Source organism: Saimiri boliviensis, chromosome 4 (genome assembly GCF_048565385.1).
Source record: "Saimiri boliviensis isolate mSaiBol1 chromosome 4, mSaiBol1.pri, whole genome shotgun sequence".
NCBI classification, from domain to species: Eukaryota; Metazoa; Chordata; class Mammalia; order Primates; family Cebidae; genus Saimiri; species Saimiri boliviensis.
The window spans coordinates 155604362-155618414 of record NC_133452.1 but is presented as its reverse complement, the minus strand read 5'-3'; the positions used below and the strand labels follow the sequence as shown (position 1 = coordinate 155618414).

The 14053-nt window shown below is 41.3% G+C and overlaps 1 protein-coding gene across 1 annotated transcript; it reads right to left on the bottom strand.

Annotated features, from left to right (window-relative positions):
- Positions 1 to 2304: 2304 nt before the first annotated feature.
- FAM8A1 (family with sequence similarity 8 member A1) lies at positions 2305 to 13365 on the bottom strand. Its single transcript, XM_003927321.3, has 5 exons — positions 12538 to 13365; positions 10971 to 11091; positions 8464 to 8587; positions 7512 to 7651; positions 2305 to 5785 (listed from the first exon to the last, which is right to left on the bottom strand). The coding sequence occupies exons 1-5, from the start codon at positions 13235 to 13237 to the stop codon at positions 5641 to 5643; spliced, it is 1230 nt and encodes a 409-aa protein (XP_003927370.1). The 5' UTR covers positions 13238 to 13365; the 3' UTR covers positions 2305 to 5640.
- Between the last annotated feature and the right edge of the window lie 688 nt (positions 13366 to 14053).

The following is a 14053-nucleotide window of genomic DNA, read 5'->3' as shown; positions in this document are numbered from 1 at the left end:
ACTTTTTGTTCTAGTTTTACCTCATAATGAAGGTACACAGTCTTATCGGGACAGGACTTTTTAAAGTAAAGGTTAACAGTGGCTCATTAGAAGATAAATTCCAAAAAGTACATTGACATGATTCAGACAACTCCTGAGAGAGAAGGGGAAAGTAATTTGCACATCAGTTTACATACCTTTTAAAAAAAAGTTGAAAGTAAACACACATCCATTTCTCTTTGTGCTTGTGTCTTCCTTGGTAAGTTACTGGATAAAGTAAGTATTATTTTAATTCTTTTTTTAAACTGGATTGTTTTCCTGTGGTTCACAAAAGAATTCTTGGAACAGTATTTGGTAATTTTATTTTTCAGTTTGAATGTACAGTTACTTTGTGCTCAGTTTTAATTTGCTGAACTTCTAGTTGGTTGAAGTTTCTTTTCCAAGATGGAGTCTTTCTCTGTCGCCCAGGCTATGGTGCAGTGGTGTGATCTTACTGCAGCCTCTGCCTCCCGGGTTCAAGCAATTCTCCTGCCTCACCCTCCCAAGTAGCTGGGACTATAGGTGTGCACCACCACACCTGGCTAATTTTCGTATTTTTAGTAGAGATGGGGTTTCACCATGTTGGCCAGGCTGGTCTCAACCTCCTGACCTCAGGTGATGTGCCCACCTTGGCCTCCCAAGTGCTAGGATTACAGGGGTGAGGCATCTTGCCCGGACTTGCTTTGGGTTGTATGCTACATACGCAAGTGAAAATTGAAGCTATTTGTAGCCGGGGATTGGAGGGGGATAAATGTTGGAAACAAAATAATAAAAGCCCATACTTCTCATGCTAGGCCAATGAGTAATGAAGATGGATTGTCTCCCTTTCTCACCCAGAGTAGAATGCAGTGGTGTGAACATAGCTCACTGCAGCCTTCAACTCCTAGGCTCAAGCAGTCCTCCTGCCTTGGCCTCCAGAGTAGGTGGGACTACAGATGTGTACCACCATGCTAACTTTTTCCTTTTTTTTGTAGAGAACAGGGTCTTGCTATGTTGGCCAGCCTGGCTCACTTGAACTCCTGGGCCCAAGTGATCTTCTTGCCTTCCAATGTGCTGGAATTACAGGTGTGAGCTACCAAGCCCAGCCAGGGATTGTTTTTAATGAAAAAGAATCTCTGAAGGGAGGAAAGTTATGTTCAGAAAATTTAATCGAATAATTAGGTAGGTTTGTTATAATTTGGTTGATTGACCAGAGGATTGGTGGCTCGCACTGAATGTACCATTAGCAGTATTTGGTGGGGTATATCAGATATATATTCTAGGACCTCATCACCAGAGACTGACTGGGTCTGGATAGAGTCCAAAACTAAGTAAGCACCTGGCAGACTTAAAACCACAGGTTTGGGGGTGTCACTTTAATTGCTAGTTTTGAGTAGTTACAATTCTGGGCATTGAGATAGAGTTCTGACCACTGAAAAATGTCTTCAAGCTGCTCATTAATACTTCTTACAAATTTTCCCCTTAAGTTGGCTTGTTTATCTAATTTTATTACTTGAAATTAGTTATTGAACTAATTTTAGCATACAACCAGGCCATATGCTGGTTAAACATGGTAAGAACTTTTTACTTTAATTATATTAGCATGTTTTCTGTGCCTGTTTTAAACTTTAAAGTTCAATGGAAATTTTATAAAGGTTATTTTAGCTTGTGCATTTAATGGAAACTGACAAATCTGTTGTAGTAAAATTGAGAAAATAGGGGTAGCAGGTCTAGCTACACACATCAGCTGTATGACCACGTCAGCCAAAGCCTTCATTTCACATGGGACAACTTTTATAAACTTGTCTCAAAAATCCACTGTAGTTCCAAAACATACATTTATGGCTAGGCTTGTAACAGCAGCACACTGTCTACAGGCTCAGACCATCTTTTAGCTACACTCTACTCTAGTTTATCCTTTATTGTCTTTGCCCTTGTTGAGGAAACATTTGTTTTGCATCTGGCCCCTTCTCTCTGGACCTGTTCATAAAAGTTAAACAGGAAAGGCTTTTAAGGTCAGAACTATATTTAAATTGCCCAGATGAGATTTATGTGGTGGTTGTGATGGTTAACAACTCTTAAAGGACTGGATTAATTAATATTAAGCTTAATTCACGTATAAGGAATCCCGTACTTGCTAAAAGAACATATTCCTAAAGATGGATGATTCCTTTTTCATAGATCTGGATTTCTGAAATTATTCTAGTTTACTGATATACCCACTGGGAAAACTGTATTTGGAAGCAAGGTCTCCCTAAGCAGGAGATTCTAGAGCAAACTGTCTCAAAGAAATAGACAAAATAGAGATGCGTTGATGACTAAGTATTTATTGAGACAAATAATACAAATTGGTGGCATACAAATTATTAAAAATAGAATGCTGAATTTTATTTATAGGTGGGCCATCAGATACTGTTTACAGCTCAAGCCTTAATATAATGAACCATAAAGAAATACGTTTGAAATGAGGAACTTTATCCAGGCAAGCTTGTGTTATCGTGAGTGGCCTGTAGTACTCGGGACAAGGAACGTCAGGTAATTGACATGTTTCTTGTCAGACTTTAGGAATACTGTTATTTAGGCATATTCAAAGAAACAACTGCCTAATGGAAACATTTAATACCCATTTCCCCCTCAAAAAGCCCTTTATTCCCAAGGAGTATAATTTGCAACTCCTTTCTAACCTTCCTTTGCTAGAAACGTATGCGTAACACTGAAATACCCAAACAAGTCACTGAAGGGAACAAATCCTTTCTTTTTACTGTCCCTTGAAACTAAAAACACTGACTCATTTTGTAATGTGGGCGAAGTAGCTCTCAAATATAATGCATTTTTTTTTCTATCCTAAATACTTGGGTAAAATTGGAAGGTGAGTGCTTAGGCAGAAATAAATACCAAGCTGGTGGGAGCAAACTTCAGTTTGGGCAGTCCTCTTTATGATCCAAGTTAAGGCTATTATTAGTTCCAAAAGTGCTGCCTTTATTTCTGTAGTCACAGTCTAAAGGCAAGGCTAACCCAGCTCCTGGCTCCCACATGAACATTATTTATTCAGTATGTCAGATTTTTCTCAATGTGCATTAGCCCCTCAGCATATTTTTACTGGTGGGAACTGATTTTCTAGACACGTAAATCAACTGCCAGTTCTGATTCATCTTAGAGAAGATGCTCATTGAAACAGTATTCTCACTCAGCTTGAATCCTAAATTTTGTTCCCTTATTATTAAAGTGATGAATATGTTGTAGAATGAAGGTAACTTTCTTCTGCCTTTTTAGGCTAGAGCTTCAACATTAGAATTATACTTTGAGACAGAAAATCAGGTCTGTAAGTGAAATACAATAAGGTGTTCTTGAAAGGAGACTCTACCTTATAACCCCTAGAGAAAAATAGGTGGCACTAAGGCCTGGCTCCTCCTTCCCTCATTGTTTTGTCATTCTTTCCCAAACTTTGGGAATCAAAATCTCTTTGTGCGAACGGTGAATTCACAAACTGAAAACAGACTCGGGTTCTATTATAGAGGCAAAGTAATAATACTTTTATGTATCTTATAGGGTTATATAGTATAGTAACTGGAATCCATGGTTGGATCTGACTGAACCTACCTGGATAGTAATCTGAATGACTCCTAGAAAATGGGCAATATTCTAAGCATACAAAATTAAACTGGACCAGCTTGCCTTTGTTTTATAGTATGAACAAAAATAACCTAGATGGCAAGGTATTATCTGAGCAGAAATTATATGAATGAAAGATATATTCCAGAGTTCTATGGCTGAGGGACATTTCAACTTGAATTTCCCAGTGGCAAAAGTAGTGTGTAAACTAATGCTAGTATATACACTACTAAAGTGCCAAGTTATAAGTTATGTAACATTTCCTAATCTAATTTTAAAAATAAAATATTTTTCTTTTTTTACTGTGAAGGGCAGTAACACCAAATCTTCCCATGGGTGCAAGTGAATGATTTATTTAGTACACTGACATACTTAAATATTAGTGTTTCTGGGAAGCTGGATTTGATATAAACTTGTTTCGAAAAACATGGTTTATGAAATTTTATAATAGTATTAATAAAGACATTAAATTTCTATAATCAAATGTGTAATATCTGTTGTCACAGTTCTAAATGTCAAAGAAAAATCTTTGAAAATACAGTGGTAATGGACATGTACTGTGTTTGCTATTAAGACCAAGAACAAATGCCTAGATACCTTAAATAATCAAATTTTGAACTGTGCAATACAGTTTAGTGTGTCTTTGGAAGACAGTGTCAGAGCTGGAGAAAAGTAGCTAAGAATCAAAACTTAAACCATAAATATTACAGGTACATCTCAGCACAGCTAACCGGGACATCTAGCAAAAGCACACACATATAATAAAACCCTACAGTTTTGCTTCAATAGAACAATAAAGCAAAATGGCAATATACACAGTATTACTTTGCATAACATTTTCCCCCAAACTTTATCCCTAGCAGACCCAAAATGAACTTAAAGAACCTAAAATAATGTCTGGGAATGACGGTCTCCCTTGCTTTAGAGAGAATAGTCCATAATGGGAAAATTTCTATTATTTTACAAGCTATTAATAGTATTTATTTAGAGTTAATGATGAACTATTAAAATTTTTTTTAACTTGATGTTTCAACAGTCATGGAACTATATAAAATATAAGGAAAGCAGTATGTGAATATGCTGTATATAAATAGAATTTACACTCATTGAGAACACTGAAAAGCACTAATACTTTTTCTTCATGCTGCACACATACTGGATATACTTTTATAGTAAATATGCAATAGTTTGATGGAAGTAATTTATCCCCACATATTTATAGTTTGATTCAGGGCACTGAAAACACTTGCACATAAATTACAAGTTAAATGTACAGTGAAAATTTACTCCTCCCACCCTTAAACGTACTAACTTACCTTTAAAAAAAATCAAGGATAACATAGCAATATGACTTAATACTTTTTCATCATCATGAGAAACTTGTCTCCAAATACATGTTCAAGCATTAAGAATAGTTGTAAAGTTACGTGATCACCGGAGGGAACTGCAGTACACAGTGGAAACTTCAGGTAAGGGAACTGCTAGGCCTGCCTCACTTGTCCCTTTCTCTTGCAGCTAACTCACCATCTCCTGGGATGGGAGAGAGTGGATTGTCCAATTTGTGTTCTCATTCCCTCCACTAAACGCCAAAGACAATTTCCCCCAGGAATTTGAAAACTAAAAGATGAGTTACACAGGTGTTTACAAAACACAGCTGAACATTTTCCATTATTTTGGGGTAAACCAAAACAAATTTTAAAGTTTCATTTGGAGATTTCAAAGCTGAAAATGCTTTCAAGCAAATCCTAATGTCTTAGATCTTAAGAAAGTATATATTGTCCATTGTTTATAAAATCATTTGCCTTTTTGATCTAAAAATTTACTTGAATTTAATAGGTTTTTCTGCTGGAAAAGTTCTTTGGCATTCGAGTAAAATCAGTACTTTGAGAATAGTCACCTGCATCACACTGGAGTGACTGCTTTAATTTCTAAATCATCAATTAGTGTAACCCAGGGATACTGATGGCCTTGATACATAATTTAGTCTTGTCTTGTCATTACAGTGTCTGGAAATCAGGGCTTTGGGGGACATCATCTGACCCCATTTCTTCTTACCACAATGGTTCCTGCTACAATGTCATAGGCTGTTCGATTATGCTGAAAAAACAGCAGTGTGATGAAAGCAGGGAAAAAAGAAGCAATAGAAAAATTCTTGATCAAAGCTCGTATAGTGGACCTAAAAAGTTAAAACAAAAATATAACTTATACATCAAACCACATACAGATTAATGGTATCCCATCAAGTTCTACTTCTCTACAAAAGTCCACAGGGAAAAAGACATTCAAAGTATAGTTGAGAGAATTTTTGCCTTTGATACGAGTTATTTTCAAGTAGCACTGTATCATAATCAAACCACCTGGGCTATTTCTAAAGACTTCAACAACATAAAAGACGTCAGAACTTGAACATAAAAAGCAGTAATAAATGTCTTTGAATACAGAATAAGGGTTGACAGTACTTTTTAGTATTTGCTTAGAAGAAATGAACATGAATTCTGAGTATGCTTACTGTAGTCCCATTTATTTACCTTATATATAAAGAACCTGCATTTTAAAGTACTGTGTGTTCTTTCATCAGCATTTGCCTTTGTGGTATCCAATGATTAAGAAAAGCTTTTTAAAAGCTTTCAACAATCACTCAGAATGGAGAATTATCCTACTTGTTAGATTTCTGCCTTTTAGTGCACTGAAGGGCTGCAGAAAAGTACAGTGGCTGCATGGGGGTTCTGAATCCAAACTTGTTAAATTAAGATCCATCTTCTACCAATTACTAACTAGCTGTATTTCACATCTGCAAAAAGGGAACAATAGTATCTATCTTATAAGGTTATTAGCATTAAATCAGCTAATATAAATGCAGTGTTACAGTGCAGGTATATAAAAAGTACTCAGTATATAACATTAGCCATTACTGACTCTTACTCAAAGAAGAAGGTAGGTTTACAACTAAGGCATTTTAAGAAAAATTTGAAGATGGCAAAACCAAGGTTTCTAGAGTCACCTGTTCATATTTCTTCGCCCCCCCCTCCCCCCCCAAGATGGAGTTTTGCTCTGTCCCCCAGGCTGGAATGCAGTGCTGAGATCTCGGCTCACTGCAGCCTCCACATGCCAGGTTCAAGCAATTCTCCTGCCTCAGCCTCCCAAACAGCTGGGACTACAGGCATGCACCACTACGTCCAGCTAATATTTAAATTTTTAGTAGAGACGGAGTTTCACCATGTTTGCCAAGATGGTCTTGATTACTCAACCTCTTGATCTGCCTGCCTTGGCCTCCCAAAGTGCTGGGATTACAGGCATGAGCCACCATGCCCGGCCCATAGTCCTTGATGTAACAATCTAGCTCTGAATCATTCTGGCAAAAATTGCAGCCAATATCTTGTTTGGCTCAACTGACTACCAGCCACTCACCTACACAACTTCCATTATCACTAGTTGTACCTTCCCCCAGAGCTACATGCCAACAGCTAACCTTGAGTACTGACAGTACTGCAAGCTCTCACCAGCAGAAGGATGCACGAATGTGTAGCTGTCAAAACTCTTACTGCCTATTCAAGATGGAATAATCATAGGTACGGCCAAATGGAGACTCAAGACAGATTAGAAACTGACCTAATGTGCACAGATCTAGAGAATAATAAAAATGGTCATGGAGCAGTAAGATAGCATCAACACCCAAATCATCCTCATATTGTGACTTTTGATTCATAAAATGATCATCTGGAAAATGTACACTGGAAGAGACGCCTACAATCATATAACACAACTGAAATAAATACTCAAACTTTGTTTTAAACTTGATAAATATAAGCCTATCTCTATGCCACAAAGAAAAAAAACCCCAATATTCTAAAATACATTATTTTCTTAAGTATGTAGTAGATTAAGCTAAGAAAAGGACTTACATTGTAATGCTAACATTTGAGGAAGGAATCACTAAAACCCGACTTGGTGCAATAAGCACTGATGTATCGCAGGTCACAACTCGAAGCCCCAGCAGGAACTTCCCTGGGGTAGCTCCACCTGCTCCCCAAATGCAAATGATCTAAGGAAAGAAGGATAATTTGAAAATAACTTACTAGCTCATCTATACCAATTTTAAAGTTTTCCTATCATATTATTTCATCTTTTAAAATTTTCAATTTGAAAGAACTGCACAGAAACGTTAACCATTTAACTTAATGCATTTCTGTAGGTCTCTAACATGTCCAATACTACAAGATGTCTGTCTCCTGTAATATTTCTCTAAGACTAATCTGCAGCAAAAGAAATACACTGCAAGTTCCACAACCAATTTACAAGTACATTTTTGGACCACAATCTAAGTGAAATTTTGACTTTCTAAAACTAAAAAATATTACAAGGAAATTGCAAAATGTCTCTTCTTCCAAAAGTTTTTGCTTAATCATTAATTAAAATTTGGGAAAAAACAGAAAAGTAGACATGTGAAAAAACATGAATAATTATAAATTCCTCTTACTTTTTTGTCTTGGGCTGATACTGCTGGCCGGTGCAGTGGCGCACATCTGAAATGCCAGCACTTGGGGAGGCCAAGGTAGGTGGATCACCTGAGGCCGGGAGTTTGAGACCAGCCTGGCCAACATGGCTAAACACTGTCTCTACTAAAAATACAAAATCAGCTGGGTGTGGCTGTATGCACCTGTAGTCCCACCTACTCAGGGGGCTGAGATAGGAGAATCACTTGAACCCGGGAGGTTAAGGTTGCAGTGAGCCGAGGTCACGCCACTGCACTCCAGTCTGGGCAATAAAAGTGAAATTCCACCTCAAAATAATAAGAAAAATAAAATATGAAACCATAAAATTAAATATTAATACTTGCTGAACTCAGTAGCTTACCTCATAGAAACAAACCAATAATCTGTATATCAGAGCCACAACCATCATTTTCTGCAAGTCTTCCATTGATGTGTCTTCATCTATTTCTTCTATTATATAATGCATAGCAAACTTAGAGATATCCCTACACAAAATAATAGTAAAGAATTAGTTAACCAGAATAGTTGTACTGATTTTTTTCATTAGTGTACGTCATGTATTTTAATTGAAATTCTAAACTAATCTTTAGATTTCCAACCATCTAGTCTCATAAAGCATTCATTAATTTATTCAATAAATGAGCAGCATTATTGTGAGCAGACACTGTACTCGCCCTGGGGAAATATGGGTGAATGAATTCACATAGTCTCTGCTTTCGTGGAGGGTCTGATCCAGCAAAGCAGAACAATAAGTAAGTAGCAATAATAAAGTGGGATGAGTGCTGTGATGGGGAGCCTAGGACACTATGGAAATACATACCAGGTACACTTAACGTTGTGAAGCTTTCTCAGAAAAGACAGATGAGAATCTGAAGGATGAAGAAAAGTCAGCCAGACTAAGAAGGAGTAATGTTTCAGAAAGGGAACAGCAGGAGAGCAAGTCTTGGAGCAACAGCATATGTGACAGAAGCTTTAAGCAGTTTGGTATGGCTCATATACTAAATGTGAGAGGTGGCAGTGATTAAGAAATAAAGGCATCTGTTAAACTACAGGATGAAATTCAGACTTTATCCTGCTGGTAATGAGAAACCACTGAAAGGGCTGAGCATGATGGCTCACGCCTGTAATCCCAACACTTTGCGAGGCTGAGCTAGGAGGATCGCCTGAGCCCAGGATTTTGAGGCCAACCTGGGCAACACAGTGAGACCCCCATCTCTAAAAAAATAAAAATTTTAAAAAGAGAAACCACTGAAGGGTTTTAAGGTAGGAGAGGGGCAGAACCAGGATTTATAATCACTTTGGTTTTATATCAGACACAACTGAGATAAAACAGGAGACTGACCACTAGAAGAGTTTTGCTATAATCCAAGAAAGAGATGACAGTAATTGGAGTAGGGAAAAGCAATCATGATAAAAAAAAAATGGGCCAGGTGCAGTGGTTTATGCTTGTAATCTCAGCACTTTGGGAGGCTGAGGCAGGAGAATAATTTGAGACCACCCTGGGCAACACAGGGAGACCCTGTCACTATAAAAAAAATTTTTTTTAATTAGCTAAGCATGGTGGCGCATGCCTGTGGTCCCAGCTCCTTGTGAGGCTGAGGTGGGAGTATTACTTGGGCACAGGAGATCGTGGCTGCAGTGAGCCGTGATTGTACTACTGCACTCCAGCCTGGGTGACAGACAAAGACCCTGTCTCAAAAAAAGAAAAATGGTCTGGCAGTGAGGAGGTCTGGGGTTGAAAGCAATTCAAAAAATTGAACATAAAGGAGTTAGTATTTAACCGGATGTACAGTATGGTGAGAGAGGGAGGGACAGGGAGTAATCACAGTAACACTCAGGTTCTGGCAAGGACCCTAAAATGCGACCGCACAGGTCTGTATCCTCACTCTGTCACTTACTACCTTTGTAACATTTTAAGTTCTGGGCTCAACTTTTCATAAACCCAAATTTCAGACTCTGCAAAATGGAGGTATTAATCTCAACATCTCATCTTGGTATGAAGATTAAATAAGAATCCATATGAAGAAATGAGCAAGTTCAGTACACGGCATATAGAAAGTGCTCAGGAAGTGATAACTGCTATTAGGATTACTGTTAATCTGGAAGGATCACTCAAATAAATGTCTCACTTTGAAGTTCACTTGGGACTTGCCCCACAGCATAAGCAATCCCATTTGGAAACGCCATCTAGTTGTCTTTAGAGACTCCACAAGATGGGAAGAGGGAACAGGACAGGGACAGGTAAATTGGTTCCTGTCCTAAAAGGATTGCTGAGTCCAAGCACGGTCGCTCACACCTGTAATCCCAGCACTTTCAGAGACTGAGGCAGGCAGACTGCCTCAGCTGAGGAGTTTGTGACAAGCCTGGGCGACACCGTGAAACCCAATCTCAACTAAAATAAATAAAAAAATTAGCCAGGTGTGGCGTCGTGCACCGAAGTTCCAGCTACTTGGGAGGCTCAGGCAAGAGAATTGCTTGAACCCAGGAGACAGATGTTGCAGTGAGCCAAGATCCCACCACAGCACTCCACAGCCTGGGCTACAGAGCAAGACTCCGTCTCAAAAAAAAAAAAAAAAAAAAAAAAAAAAAAAAAAAAAAAAGGAATCGTTGAATAAAATCAAACCAGGTTTGGAGGCTCCTTTTACCTATTTTTGATAGGTGAGATTCCCACACATCTTAGAGAATTCAGTAGAAATTTTTAGTTGTTTCTTAACAAGAAAACCATAAATCTGACAAAGCTCTCATAAAGAAATCATGACAATGACAAGCTCATTATCCATACAGTCTCGTGTAGACAAACAGAATATAACAAAACAATAGTTTTAAACAGTAGACATAAAAACCTTTCTGCAGATGTCCTCAACTTACTTTATCCCACTGAGGTGCATAATGCTTAAGACAATGGTTGCTTTTATAAAGAAAAGAATAAAGAAATCCACCATCTCTGCCATAAATCTGTGGGCCAAGGATGGAATAACATATTCTCTGCCTGTAAATTAAAAAAAAGAAGTTAGGAAAAACTAATCATTTCACATAAGCCTTGGGACACAGGCCATGTAATGAATTGGTAAAGAAAGTCAAGGTACAACTTAATTAAAAATTTAACCTTGCAGCAACTATTGATATTGATTCCACCAAGAATCCATGTTATTAAAATAAGAGTAACAGTACCCCACTATTTACTGAACTTAAAGTTTGTTTTCCTAACTTTAACGTTTAAAAATCGATTTCACTGCTGGGTGCAGTGACTCACATCTGTAATCCCAGTACTTTGGGAGGCCAAGGCACGCAGATTGCTTGAAGCCAGGAGTTCGAGACCAGTCTGGCCCTGGCCAACATGGCGAAACCCCGTCTCCACAACAACAACAAAAAAATTAGCCGGGCATGGTGGCACATGCCTGTAGTCCCAGCTACTAGGGAAGCTGAGGTGGCATGATGGCTTGAACCTGGGGGGCGGAGGTTGCAGCGAGCCAAGATTGCGCCACTGCACTATCCAGCCTCGGCCACAGAGCCAAACCTCGTCCTCCACACTTCCTCCCCCGCCCAAAAAGTGATTTCACAGACAAATCTGATTAGAGTACCCAATACATTTCACTAAGAATTCTGAGAATCCAAGTGATCACATCTAAGTGACAGAAAATTGATTTTAGTACAAATCAAGGTTATACACTGGCAATTAGCATAAAGTAAATCCCTGTAACCCCTCCTATTTGTTAAGTTTTTTTTTGCTTTGTCTAAAATAATCCCAATGAATATCAATCTGTCATCCTAAATTCTGCTAGGATCAGAGGCATCAAGTAGTTCTTGTCCCTTCTATCTGTGGCTAAATAAAATAAACGAAAAGTCTAATAGCTTAAATAGTAAATTAATTCAAAATATTCTAGTTCACACACTGAGGCAGAAACAATTACACAATATACAGGATCAGTAAGTCAGGGCTTCTCGATCAAATGAAGTGAAGCTTTGACCCAATCAAAGCTTCCTAACGCCACTCGTATCCATGTCAATCTCCTTTTATGTCCGTTCAGTTCCACTGTCATAAGTAGCCAATATCTGAATAATTTCCAGCATTAACAGCTGAGCCCCTCCAAAAGTGAGTTTGCTATCTGCGAGTTTAGCTTTGGACCTCACTCTGCAGAGCGTGAAAACCAAAGGAAGAGGATGGTTTGAAGAGCAATTTCTTTTCAGGTAGAAACAACTAGTCCGCACGAGTAAGGGAATCCATTCGGAGGGCCAGGTCTGAAGGAAGAAGAAACTGTATTGCCTCCTTGTACGTTTTGGGGATTTAGGGCCTGGACAAACGACAGCTAGTGCACGGGCAGGATCGCTAATCGGAGTAGCAGCAGCAGTGACAGGTCTAAAAAGCGTGCCAGCTCTACCCACAGGCCCCAGAAGACCCTTCCACTCTGCCCAGCCTCCAGCTCGCGCGTCTCACCTGCCTGCTGCCTGGTCTCGCTCGGGCTTCGCGAAGGGGCTGCGGATCCTACCCTCGCCACCGGAGCGGCCCGGACCGACGACTGCACTTGAGGAGCCCGGGGTCCCAGGTTCGCGACTGCCGCAGGGGTGCTGGGGCCGGCAGCTGTCCCCGGGTCGGGCCCCGCAGCCCCAGGGTTCAGGAAGTAGAAGGGGTTGTAATAGCCCAACTGCGGGGCCGGCGGCAGCGCCGCGGCCTGGGGGGCTGCATAGCCGCCCGAGGGGAAGCTCTGCGGGGACGGCTGGGGGCTGCAGTAGGCGGGGAGGGCGGCCAGGCCGCTGTGCCAGGTGAGGTAGCCGCAGTAGGACTGCCACAGCCACTCGTGCACTTGCCGGGAGTACTCACGGGCGCTCAGCCGCGCCGGCCTCTCCCCCTCGGGCGCCTCGCAGCCCGCCTGCTCGGGCGGCCCTGCACCGGAGCCGGAGGCCGCCTCCCCGCGCTTCCCAAGCTCGCGGGGCGGCTCCGATTCGTAAGCGGCGGCAGCTGCGAGGCCCGGAGCTGTGGGCCGGCCCGGGGCCTGGGGCTCGGCCTGGGGGTCGTCGCGGGGGAACGGGACGGCGGCTGTAGGAGGCCCTCTCAGGGAAGGGACCGGCTCGTGGTCCCCCCCGCCTTCGTCCCGCCCAGGCGGGCGGCCTCGGGCTTCCTCGGGCCCCTCTGCCATTGTCGCCTCAGCAGCACCCTCCGCGGTACCTGTCACTGCTCCGTCTTCCTCCTCCAGCTACCCCTCCCCAACAGTCGCGTCGCCACCGCCGCAGCCGCCGCCGTAGGCGTCAACAATCCCCGGCCGGAAGCGGAAGCCCCGCCCCTCAGGAGCGTCGCCCGCCGCAGGGCGGAGCTGGGAAAAGAGGGCGGGGACGTGCGGCTGCAGTTCCCGGTTCGGTCCCTCGTGGTCGCTGGCTGGTCGGCTGGGACCAGACCGTCGTGGCCCCCCACCGCCCTGCTGGGCCTTTAAGTCTGTGGATAGAGGACTCTCTATATTCCCGTGGGGTTGCACCTAGGTTGTCCTGGGAGAAACAGCAGATGGATGAGGAGCATTTCCGAGACGGGTCTCAGGGCCAGGGCAGCGTTTTCTGTTGCAGAACCGCGACTGTTGTTTTGGGCTCCAGGCCGGCGGTTGGTTGCTTCTGTTCACTCCATTTAACAATTAGTACTCGAGAAGGTGGCACAGAACTCATCTATCCCCTTAGAGGATAACAAATTAAACTAAACCGGGACATACATTTATATATATGTGTGTGTATATACATACACACACACACACACACGCATATATATATATATATATATATATATATATTTGTTGTTGTTGTTGTTGTTTTTTGAGACAGAGTCTTGCTCTGTGGCCCAGGCTGGAGTGCAGTGGCACCATCTCGGCTCACTGCCAACCTCTGCCTCCTGGGTTCAGATTATTCTTTTGTCTCAGCCTTCCGAGTGGCTAAGATTGCGGGTGTGTGCCGCCACATCTGGCTAATTTTTG